This window comes from Amblyraja radiata, chromosome 9 (genome assembly GCF_010909765.2).
Source record: "Amblyraja radiata isolate CabotCenter1 chromosome 9, sAmbRad1.1.pri, whole genome shotgun sequence".
Lineage (NCBI taxonomy): Eukaryota > Metazoa > Chordata > Chondrichthyes > Rajiformes > Rajidae > Amblyraja > Amblyraja radiata.
Window position 1 is genome coordinate 46,273,903 of NC_045964.1, and position 12,978 is coordinate 46,286,880.

At 43.9% G+C, this 12,978-nt stretch overlaps 1 protein-coding gene across 1 annotated transcript in view; it reads right to left on the reverse strand.

The window, feature by feature from the left end:
• Positions 1–1,234: 1,234 nt before the first annotated feature.
• The window catches only part of LOC116977063 (prostaglandin D2 receptor-like), a 37,145-nt gene continuing 25,401 nt past the window's right edge, over positions 1,235–12,978 (reverse strand). Inside the window, exon 2 of the mRNA XM_033027292.1 lies at positions 1,235–4,562. Coding sequence (XP_032883183.1) covers positions 4,389–4,562 — 174 coding nt within the window. The 3' untranslated portion in view covers positions 1,235–4,388. The remainder of the gene's footprint in view (positions 4,563–12,978) is intronic.

Sequence of the window (12,978 nt, forward strand, 5' to 3'; positions counted from 1 at the left end):
AGTTACTCTCCAGAGGATTCAGGTGCAGCCCGCAATGGGGCAATTTGAAGCGGAGGATCGATGGTCACATACAATAATATGCTTGGGCCGTATCCATGCTTGCCTGAAAGTCCGTATGAAGTTTCAAGGAACATAACCTAGCATCCTCATTGAATCTGACTTTGGCCAACACCTCTCAACCATCCTCATAATAGTGTTGGTTAGATCCAACCACCAGGTCATGTATGATGGCCAATGGTCCTCTTTCTGTTGCATATGCAGAAGTTATCTGATGTTTGAGCACTGCACTGAAAGCTTTGAAGTGAGAAACAACAGGGTGCTCTGCAGTATCAACAAGCAGCTCAAACTGAACACCCTCGTCATTACCATGCCCCCTGCTCCCACCAGGAACATTGTGTTGTACTTCAGTGTTACTTAAGGTCATCTTCACACACCTGTAAGTCTATTCATGTTTATGAGTGTACCTTTGTTTGCTCATCAATTCAGGTTTGCTAAATTTAGCAGGAAATTAAATTCTGAATGATAATTATATTATTACACCAATCACATGATGATTTATATGTGCAATATATATTATATTTACAGTCAATAGTCACTCTGCAGATGAGTTCATAGTTCACTTTTATCACATAAATCATACATATCTCTGACAAAGACTCACAACATTGACATCTTGTACATTTACAGTTGCCATCACTTTAGCATTGAAGCATGATATGAACTAAGCGCATTTTGAAGTGAGACCGAGTTTCGCATTGTGCACATTACATAGCAATTCATGCATTATAAACTCAGTTATGCCCTCCGCAACATGCTGCGCAGGTTTTGGTTTAGAACTGGTTAAAAAAGAAGAGCAGCTGGAAGAGATCTGCAGGTCAGGCAGCATCTGTGGAAGGAAATGGATTGTGAGCCAAAACATTGACATTCATAAGGTGTTCAAGTGTTAGGAGCAGAATTAGGCCATTCGGCCCATTAAGTCTACTCCGCCATTCAATCATAGCTAATCTATCTTTCCCTCTCAACCCCATTCTCCTGCCTTCTCCCCAGAACCCCTGACATCCGTACTAATCACGAATCTGTCAATCTCCACCTTAAAAATACCCAATGACTAAGCCTCCACAGCTGTCTGTGGCAATGAATCCCACAGATTCACCACCCTCTGACTAAAGAAATTCTTCCTCATCTCCTTTCTAAAGGTACATTATTTTATTCTATGTCCTTCCACAGATGCTGCCTGACCCACAGAGCTCTTTCAGTGGCACTGTTCTTTTTTTTTACTTCAGATTCCAGTATCTTCAGTCTCATGTGCCTTCAGTTTAGAACTGTCCGCTTTGCAAGCTGTCAAATGACTCAGTGTTTTACCTTCACTACTTTCTAATTCATTGAGACTCAGTAGCTGATCTTCATGACTTCTTAGGCTACTTCAGTGAGAGTAAGAGTGGAGATGTTACAGTAAATCTCCCAACACATAGGCTCAGATGAGAAAATTAGGTTTTGTAACCACATCACAGTACCCACCTGAATAATGTCAGTGTTGGTTAAGGACAGGTTTTGCTTGTGCTCTGGTCCCCTTACAATAAATGCTCAAGCATTTGAGCTATCACATAAAGAATGGCCTTGCTAGCGAGCTAGTGTAAGAGTTCGCACAGCACAATGTAACATTTCAGAAGGATGGGGAATTTTGAGGCAGAACACATAATCACAGTAAGTACATGCATAATATAACATATTTTGTGAAATATTCAGATTTTTTAAAACCACATGCAAAGGAATTCATTGTCATCAACTCACAGAATATCGTAACAAAATTGAACATCATTTCACAGTCGGTTCTTTCATTAATATGTCCACAGATGTAAACATTTTGAACATTACAAAGTTTTAAAGCAACTAGTGTCCAACTTTCCCCATGAAAAATTGGAGTTCTGGAGTCCAACCAAACGAATGGTGACAGTACTCAATGCCTCTACTCCCTGATATAGGGCATAATAAAAAACAAATCATTTATTAGGATGGTCAGCATGGCCATAATGTATGGGCCTTCCTGAATTATCCTCGACAAAATGGGGGTGGGGAGGATCGGGAGGTGTATTCTTCTTGAACCGTTACAGTCCCTTCAGGTGAAGGTACCTCTACAATACTGTTGAGTAGTGAGTTCCAGGAATTAAACACTGCCACAAAGGGAAAACGGTGATATCTTTCCAAGTCAGGGTGCTGTGAAACTTGGAGAGGGACCCACTGGTGGCTTTACAATCCGGCTCCTGCCCTTGTCCTTCTTGAAGGCATGGCGTGAATATTAGGAAGATGCCGTCAGTATAATTTAGGCAAGAAACTGTTGTGCTATTTGTGCACACAGCTGTAACAGTGCCCTGGCAGTGGAGGGATGTTTAAGGCTGTTGATGAGGCACAGATCAGCAACTAGTGTTGAGATTCTTGGGTTCAGGAGAGTACTCCACTGTGCTCCTGACTTGTATCTTCTAGATGTTTGATAAGTGTCAGATGAAGAGTCACTTTACTAATACCCAGTGCCTGACCTACTTTTGTAGATACAATACTGTATTTGTGTGACTGGTCCAGTCAAGTTTGTGGTCAGTGATGACCTCCAAGATATTGCTCCTGAGTGAACCTGCAATGATAATTCAATTGAATGTCAAGGATTGATGATAGAACCCTCTTTTGTTGGAGGTAGTCATTGCCTGCATGTTTGTGGCAGGAATATTACTTGCCACACATTGGTCTATGTTTTTCTATCGTGTAGATTTTCTGAAGAGTTGAGGATGTAATTGAGGTCTGTGCCATCGACAATGGATATCCCCACTTCTGACTAATGGAAAAGAAAGTAATTGATGAAAAAGCTGAAGATTGTTGGGCCTTGGACATTGCCCAGAATTCCTCCTGCATTGATATTTTGGGGCCAGCATGATAGACCTTCAAACTCCACAACCATATTCTTAAAGAAGTATAACTGTAACAGTTCAACTGTTTTTCCCTCGACACTCATTGACTTCAGTCGTGCCCTTGATGCTCTTGGGTTTCAGTTTGACCTGGGCTTTGTAAAGCTACACTTGGTCAAATGCTGTCTTGTTGTTCAAGGACATTCACTCATCTCATCTCTGGAATTAAATGTGGTGATCTATATTTGAACAAAGGTTGGAGGCAAGCGGTCTCAATGAAATGCCTCAATGGGGCATGGATAGGCAGATTATTGGAAAGTAAGTGCAACTAGACAGCATGATCAATAACACCGTCCATTACATTGCTGATTGGACTGATTAGTCTAGAAATAGCCAGCTTTGATTTCATCTGCTTTTGTGAACAGGAAACACTTGGCAGATTTCCACGGCACTTCTGGCTTGCGAATAACATGTGAAGGGTGGGCACTGGCATTGTAGAGGATGGAAATATTTGTAGTTGCTCCTCCTCCTCCCCCGTTTAATTGTCCATGATTAGATGTGGTGGTTCTGCAGATTTTCATTTGATCCATCAGACATGGTATAGATTTGCTCTGTCCATTGCATGCCATTTTTTGCAACTTAGCATGCATATTGTCCTGCATTGCATCTTCACGATCGCACCTCAAATTTTTTTTTCAGTGTCAGGTATGCCTGATACTGTTCCCGGCATGCCTTGTGCATTCATTGATTTCCCTGACTTGTTAGCAATGGTATGGTGAGGGATATTCCAGTCCACAAAGTGAAAGATAACGGCTATGTTAAAGTTTCACCGCGCCGCATTGATGTCCAGTTTTGACCACAATATCTGGAAAATCCTGCAGAACATACTTTGCTGGATTTCCACCGCCTTTAGCGCCCCACTAAATCGCTTCACAATTCCACACAAATCTCCAATTCGAACCAGTAAAGCTTCAATTATCTTTCTCATGCGGATAATTAAATCCATGTGCTGGAGTAAACAAGTTGACGTCGCGATTCATGCAGATCTAAAGCAATGCCATCCATCCAATTAAGAACATAGATGAACGTTGTCCATTGAATGTATTATTCTTGACGTTGTACAGCTTCATGCTGGAGGCATCAGAAATCAGTAGCAAGCATACAAACCACAGGCACGTATCCAAACATGAAAACATGGGATCATAGTTTGAAACCTCTGACTAGAATGTTACAAGCATATATAAACTGTATGAATCTTAATCTTGGCTTCCTTTGCTCCATTTTGAGAAAGAATAGAACTTTAAAAGCTTTTCAAATTATTGTGCATGTCTTCACCATGCTAAATGCAATGCCATTATTATTGAATTTTGTTGACTCTTCCTTGTTGCAAATGAAGCATTACATTTTTTTCTAATTTATGAAATCAAATAGCAAGGCGGTTAAATATTTCATTTGTCAAGTATTCATTTTCAATAACAATCACTGACTCTAAGTTCACGATTGGGCAGAATCTTTGCAACATGCAAAAATAAGTTTCCGGAAAAAGGATGTCCTGAAAATGATGAAAACCCATGGATCAACGATTGAATTCACCGAAGCAAACTTTAGTGCAGTCAAGTCGTCTTCATCACTGTTGTCAGGAGCAAATGCACCAATATATGCGCGAATCTAAAATATTTAAAGAGATTGATCAGTTTAAGACATTCGCATTATTGTGCATAAAACTTAAATAAATGGAAAGCAGTGGTGGGATGGGTCAAAGACCATGGAGTATGAAGGAGAAATCATGCTTGACTAATCTTTTGGAATTTTTGGAGGATGTAACAAGTAGGATGGATAAGGGAGAGCCAGTAGATGTGGTGTGTCTGGGCTTTCAAAAAGCCTTTGACAAGGTCCCACACAAGATACTAGTGTGCAAAATTAGAGAACATGGTATTGGGGGTAGGGTATTGAAATGGATAGAGACCTGGTTGGCTGGCAGGAAGTAAAGAGTAGGAATTAACGGGTCCTTTTCAGAATAGCAGGCCGTGACTAGTGTGGTGCCGCAAGGCTCGGTGCTGGGACCCCGGTTATTAACAATTTACACGAGGGAATTAAATTAACATCTCTAAAGTTTGCGGATGATACAAAGCTGGGTGACAGTGTGAGCTGTGAGTAGGATGCTATGAGGCTGCAGGGTGACTTGGATAGGTTGGGTGAGTGGGCAGAAGCATGGCAGATGCAGTATAATGTGGATAAATGTGAGGTTATCCACTTTGTTGGCAAGAACAGTAAGGCAGATTAATATCTGAATTGTGTCAGATTAGGAGAAAGTGAGGTAAGTGAGACCTGGGTGGGCTTGTACATCAGCCATTGAAAGTAAGCATGCAGGCACAGCAGGCAGTGAAGAAAGCTAATGGCATGTTGGCCTGCATTGCGAGAGAAGTTGAGTTTAAGAGCAAGGAGGTCCTACTGCAGTTGTACAGGGCCCTGGTGCGACCGCACCTGGAGTATTGTGTGCAATTCTGGTCCTCTAATTTGAGGAAGGACATTATTGTTATTGAGGGAGTGCAGCGTAGGTTCACAGGGTTAATTCCCGGGATGGCTGGACTGACATATGATGAAAGAATGGGTCAACAGGACTTGTATTCGCTGGAATTTAGAATGATGAGACGGTATCCTATGGAAATATATAAAATTCTTAGTTGATTAGACAGGGTAGATGCAGGAAAAATATTCCTGATATTGGGGGAGTCCAGAACCAGGGGTCACAGTTTCAGAATAAGGTGTAGGCCATTTAGGACTGAGATGAGGAAAACCTTTTCATCCAGAGAGTTGTGAATCTGTGGAATTCTCTGCCGCGGAAGGCAGTGGAGGCCAATTCATTGGGTGTTTTCAAGAGAGAATTAGACTTAGCTCTTAGGGTTAAGGGAATCAAGGTATATGGGGAAAAAGCTGGAACGGGATATTGATTTTAGATGATCAGCCATGATCATATTGAATGGCGGTGTTGGCTCGAAGGGCTGAATGGCCTACTCCTGCACCTATTGTCTATGTTTCTATGTTTACTTCCTGCGAAGAAATGTCTTAAAGGCACTGCTGTCAGTCAGATCTGGTAGAATAGACAAAACATGTTTCTGGAACAAGGTAATAGAAATAAGTCAGCAAAATTTTACTTATTGTTGCAAACACAATAGGTTCAAACTATCTTTGCAGTAATTTAAGGTAATAGGAGGATTAAACATTTTCATTTACAATTAATTAAACTGAAATTGTTCTTCATTACACAAGTGTTACAAAGGTATTTGACTCATTGGCTTTCCAATATGAGTCCTGACCTTCTCTCAGCACTAATTGTCTTTCTTCCACCACAACGTCATTGTGGCTCTTCCTCTGTCTCATTTGAGCAAATGCATCAGCTGAGAAAGCCTGAGCTATAGGGAGAGGTTGGGCAGACTAGGACTTTTTTGGTTTAGTTTAGTTTAGAGGTACAGCACGGAAACAGGTCCTTCGGCCCACTGAGTCTACGCCGACCAACAATCCCCACAGACTAACACTTTCCTACACGAGGGACAATTTATAGACAATAGACAGCAGACAATAGGTGCACGAGTAGGCTATTCGGCCCTTCGAGCCAGCACCGCCTTTCAATGTGATCATGTCTGATCATCCACAATCAGTACCCTGTTCCTGCCTTCCCCCCATAAATTATAAATTTATTTATAAATTTACAATTTATTTTACCAAAGCTAGTTAACCTGCATGTCTTCGGAGCGTGGGAGGAAACCGGAGCACCCGAAGAAAGCCCACGCAGGTCGCAGGGAGAATATACAAATTCCGTACAGACAGCACCGGTAGTCAGGATCGAACGTGGGTCTCTGGCACTATAAGGCAACAAATCTACCACTGCGTCGCTGTGCTCTGCCTCCGAACTTCATTCCTTTGAGCTGAGGAAGCTGAGGGGTAGTCTTTCGCAGGTGTGTAAAATCAAGAAGGGAACAGATAGGGTGAATGCACGGTCTTTTACCCAGGGTAGAGGAATCGAGAACTAGAGGACATAGCTTTAAGGTGAGAGGGTAATATTAGGAAACTGGGGGCAGGTTTTTCACAAAGAGGGTTGTGGTATATGGAACGAGCCGTCTGACGAAGTAATTGAGGCAGGTACAATAACAAAATATAAAAGATAGTTGGGCAGGTGTATGGATCGGAAAGGTTTAGAGGGTTAAGGGCCAGACGCAGGAAAATGGGACTGGTTTAGCTGTGGCATCTTGGTCAGCGCAGAGGAACTGTTTCACTGCTGTATGACTCTGTAACAAAGAGCTTCATCATTCAACAAATCCATGGCTAATCTGTGTTGTAATTTCATTTTCTAGTCTTTGACTGTTAATAGTTTAGTTTCATTCAGAGATACAGCGCAGAAACAGGCCCTCCAGCACACCAAGTCCACGCCAACCAGCGATCCCCACACAATTAACGCAATCATACACACACTAGGGACAATTTACAATTATATCATACCAAACCTGTACATCTTTGGAGCGTGTGAGGACACCAGAGCTCCCGAAGAAAACCCACGCAGGACAGGGGGAGAACGTACAAACTCCGTACAGACCTGTAGCACCCGTAGTCAGGTCTCTGATGCTGCAAGGCAGTAACTCTACCACTGCACCTCTGTTGGGAATATTTATGTGAGGATTCATTCAAAAGTCTCTTCATCCAATTCCCATGGTTTCCACTCCAAATCTTCCCACTAACAGAGGGAAAAATGATTTAAACCCCCCCCCCCCCCAGCAGAGATGGACAAGAATAGGGACACAAGAGACTTCAGATGCTGGAAACTGGAGGAAAAATTATACCAGGACCTTAGGTAGGGTTTCAACCAGAAACATCAACCATCAAGAATCAAGAGATTTCCTCTGCCTCCACAAATGCTGCTTGAGCTGCTGAGTTCTTCTTGCAATTTATTTTTTGCTCCAAGAGAAAAGTGTTTTCACTCTACAGCAAAACAGTACATGTCCTGACCGAAAGTCAGATGATTCATTTGTTTAAGAAAACACATGCCAGGGTTCATTCTTCATGTCCGCACCAGCGATAGCAAGCTACATTTCATACCATACCCTCTTCCAAGAAAGTAATTTAATAGTAAGATTAAACGAGAACTTACCAGTTTGAAGTTTGATCTTTATTTTATGAGGAGTTACGATGAGGGATTACGTGAAGAACCCCGCCAGCCCGCATGCGCGTCAATCTTCGAAGCAGCGGTGTGAAGTCACAGATAGCAGTTGTTGAACTGATGATAGTAAGATTCGAGTAATCCCTCATCGTAACTCCTCATAAAATAAAGATCAAACTTCAAACTGGTAAATTCTCGTTTAATCTTACTATTTTACTTCGGAGTCACGTGAGTGACTACGTGAAGATTTTGAAGCTCTGTGACTTCATGCCGTGGAACGAGTCCATGCGTCACACACTGCATGATTGACCAAGGAGGAGTGGAAAATCAAGTATTCAGTCATGACAAATTTTGAACATGCTGAAAAATATTTAATGGACAAAATTAGAATAGAAAAACCCCTCTTACACTCGAGAGGGGTTTACAAAACAGAACTTAAAATAGAGTTTGCAAAAACACTCGACCTGGCTACAGGTTTATTGGTCAACGTCTGGAACGTGCGTTCTGAGGACCATCCTGCGGCCGCTGGGATTTGGTCCAACGGGACGTCCAGGACCCTTGCTGCGGACGTAGCTGCAGCCCTGGTGGAATGAGATTTGAATACATCAGTGTCTATACCAGTATCAGCCAGAACATGCTTTAACCACCTGGAGATGGTCTGTGCTGAAACCTTTTTATGTGGTTTCTTGTGACTGATATATAATGTTAGTTCTGACCCCCTAAGAACCTTGGTTGTTTTAATATATTGGTGGAGGTGTGTGACCACACATAATCGGGGGTCCAAGGGGTATGCCATAAATTGTAGTTTAAGACAGGAAACACCAGGTCTGCTCTGTTTAATTAGATCATATACAAAAAACGTTATACCACTGGCAGAAATCACCATCCTATCCAGACGCAGCTTCTGTAATGGCTGGACCCGTTGAGCTGATACTAAAGCCACGAGCATCACTACTTTGTAAGTGAGCCGGAGAAGGGACAGGGATGTAGCTGGAGCCCATTGGCAAAGTAGTGTTAAAACCACACCTACATCCCATATTTTGATATACCTGGGCCTGGAAGGGTTTACGTTAAAAATACCCCTCATGAATCTGGATATTAATGGATGGGACCCAACAGAGTGACCTGAGCTTGGCAACAAATATGATGACAATGCACTTCTGGCACAATTCAGAGCATTGTAGCTCAAATTCCAGAATGTTGGTTATGTGCGCTGTCTCATACGTGATGTTAGTTTGCAAACAGAGCTCTTCCCATTTCTTTATGTAAGAAATATATTGTTTTTTTAGTGCTGTCTCTCCAGGCCATAGTTAGTACATCCACTGTACGGTCAGCTAATCCAATCCCGAGAAAGGGTCTTCTTAGAATCTGCAAACCAATAAGTTTTAGCTGATCGTGTAGGGGATGTTCTTCCCCAGTGATTGGATGGATAGCAGATTCAGCATTTAGGAACCTCCATAAGGGTTCCATAATCACACCCAGAATGAATGGATACCATGGCTTAGTGGCCCTATCAGGGCTATTAGAATGCCCGAGCCAGAGCCTTGTTTGACTTTAAGCAGGCATCGACAGACAAGGCAGGATGGGTAGAACAGAGAAACCTTATTCATCCCAATGCAGCGAGAATGCATCAATCGCTACTGCCCTTGAGTCTGGTTTGCAACCAATATACCTTGGTAATCTTTAGTCAAGTCAAGTCAAGTCACATTTATTTATATAGCACATTTAAAAAACAACTCTCGTTGGCCAAAGTGCTTTACATTTGCTATAAGAATATTATAAACATACAAACTACACACATATATACATATAGCCCTCGCTCAGTGGACGTCAGGAAAGGCTTGGGAGTATAGATAAGTTTTTAGTCTTGACTTAAAGGAGTCGATGGAGGGGGCAGTTCTGATGGGGAGGGGGATGCTGTTCCACAGTCTAGGAGCTGCAACCGCAAAGGCGCGGTCGCCCCTAAGCTTATGCCTAGACCGCGGGATATTCAGCAGCCCCAAGTTGGCCGATCTGAGGGACCTGGAGGTGTAGTGGTGGGTGAGAAGACTTTTAATGTAGGAGGGGGAAAGCCCATTGAGGGCTTTGTAGACATAGAGGAGGGTCTTGAAATGTATACGGAACCACACAGGGAGCCAGTGGAGAGAGGCCAGGATCGACTTAAGTCTGAACACAACAAACTTATATCCGGTGTTGCATACCTAGAGATAATATTATTAAGTGCTTTATTCAACATCCATTCTGTGTCGTTTTTAAATTTGCGTGGCCTGGTGCACCATCATATTAAACCTAGCTGGCAGATAGATAGCTGAAACCCAAGTAATCCTTGGAAAACCAGTGCAAATTGAGATTTTTTAATTTGTCACGGAAACTGACTTGATTCCACCCCTGTGATTAAGGTATGTCACCGCTGTGGTGTTGTCAGTAATTCTAAATAATTAACACTATATAATTACAGAAAACCCTGTTCATGCATGTTCCATCTGCCTTCGCAATTAGGGGTGGCCTGAATTTTGTGGCTGGGAGAACCCGCCATTAATTTGCTAATGAGCTGGCCACTTGTCAAATAAGTGTGTTTATGTGGGGGGGGGGGGTTGAAACAGGGCTTACTGTCTCTCCCTTCGGGGGAATGCGACTTTTTTGTCGTATCCCCCTTCTCTTCCTCCGTCTGCGCTGAGGCCTAATGGCGGAGCTGGCGACCTCGAGGCTCCGAAGGCAGCCTGTCAGGACTCGCCCTGGGCTCGCTCCCGTGAGGGCGGCCCAGCTCGGGGCTGGAACGGCGCTCCCGTGAGGGGCTGTGACGCTCCCGTGAGGGCGGCCTGGCGAGGGGCTGAGACGCTCCCGTGTGGGCGGCCCAGCCCGAGGGTAACGGCGCTCCCGTGTGGGCGGCCCAGCCCGAGGGTAACGGCGCTCCCGTTGGGGTGGCCCAGCTCAAGGGTGGAACGGCGCTCCCGTGAGGGCGGCCCAGCTCGAGGGTAACGGCGCTCCCGTCGGGGTGGCCCAGCTCGAGGGTAACGACGCTCCCATCGGGGCGGCCCAGCTCGAGGGTAACGGTGCTCCCGTGAGGGCGGCCTGGCGCGGGGCTGAGACGCTCCTGAGAGGGCGACCCGGCTCGGGGCTGGAACGGTGCTCCGGTGGCTGAGACGGCGTTCTGGCGGCGAGTCCTGACAGGTTCGGCCGCGGGCCAGTGGACGACGTCGTCAACAGCTGCGTCCGCTGGACTGGAGGGCGGCAGCTTCGACCACCCCGGGCCGCGGTGTTTGAACCGGCCCGTTCACGGAGCTCGGTGAGCCGCGGGACTGATTTACCATCGCCCGGTGGGGTATCGCCTCAGCGCAGAGGGAGAAGAGGAGGGAAGAGACTGCAGCCCTAAGATTTTTGCCTCCATCACAGTGAAGAGGTGCTTGGTGGACTCAATGTGGTGGATGTTAATTTGTGTTTACTGTCTGTTCTGTTGTCTATTATTGTATTATTGTATGTATGACTGCAAGCACGAAATTTCGTTCAGACTGAAAGGTCTGAATGACAATAAAGGAAATTCAATTCAATTCAATTCAATTCAATTCAAGAGGCTGCTGTTTTGTAATGAGGTATTTAGCAGGCCTCCAATAACTCCAATTATTATTATTATTTGTGACAAGGCAGAGTTACAGAGGTGTTTCAACTTAGATTGAGCTGGATGGATGAGAAAACCCCAAATCTCTCGAACAAGCGTTTGGTGGTTGAAACTGCTAAAATAGCTAATTTTGGAGTTTTTAGAATTTGTCAAGTAACCTGGGTACTGAAATTAATCCATTATCCATTGCTTTAAACTGCCATGGCTGCCATCCAGTTGAATTTAGTTATTCCCAGTGATCCTATAAACAGGCACCAAATAGTATAAACAAACGTGATGTATATCCAAACTCCAAACTGAACGTAATTTCCCACTAACATGTGATTGTGCCACACTCCGCATATTTAGAGAAAACCAGACCACCTACCTGGCTCTGTCAGTCCTTGAGCTGATACTGGCTCCTGTAGACCGTCTGCTGCTAGCAGAGGCATATGGGTGCTGCTGTCGGAATGCTGATGGTCTGTCTGCATGTGGAGCTCTGGGTAACCCCACCGCCTTTGACTCATCGTTCAACTCTTTAATTTGTTTGGACAAGTCCTCCCCAAATAAATAATTGGGCGGCTGCACATTAGTTGACTTACATAATAACCATATAACCATATAACAATTACAGCACGGAAACAGGCCATCTCGACCCTTCTAGTCCGTGCCGAACACATAATCTCCCCTAGTCCCATATACCTGCGCTCAGACCATAACCCTCCATTCCTTTCCCATCCATATAACTATCCAATTTATTTTTAAATGATAAAAACGAACCTGCCTCCACAACCTTCACTGGAAGCTCATTCCACACAGCCTACCACTCTCTGAGTAAAGAAGTTCCCCCTCATATTACCCCTAAACTTCAGTCCCTTAATTCTCAAGTCATGTCCCCTTGTTTGAATCTTCCCTACTCTCAGTGGGAAAAGCTTTTCCACGTCAACTCTGTCTATCCCTCTCATCATTTTAAAAACCTCTATCAAGACCCCCTTAACCTTCTGCGCTCCAAAGAATAAAGCCCTAACTTGTTCAACCTTTCTCTGTAACTTAGTTGCTGAAACCCAGGCAACATTCTAGTAAATCTCCTCTGTACTCTCTCTATTTTGTTGACATCCTTCCTATAATTAGGCGACCAAAATTGTACACCATACTCCAGAATTGGCCTCACCAATGCCTTGTACAATTTTAACATTACATCCCAACTTCTATACTCAATGCTCTGATTTATAAAGGCCAGCACACCAAAAGCTTTCTTTACCACCCTATCTACATGTGATTCCACTTTCAGGGAACTGTGCACAGTTATTCCCAGATCCCTCTGTTCACCTACATTC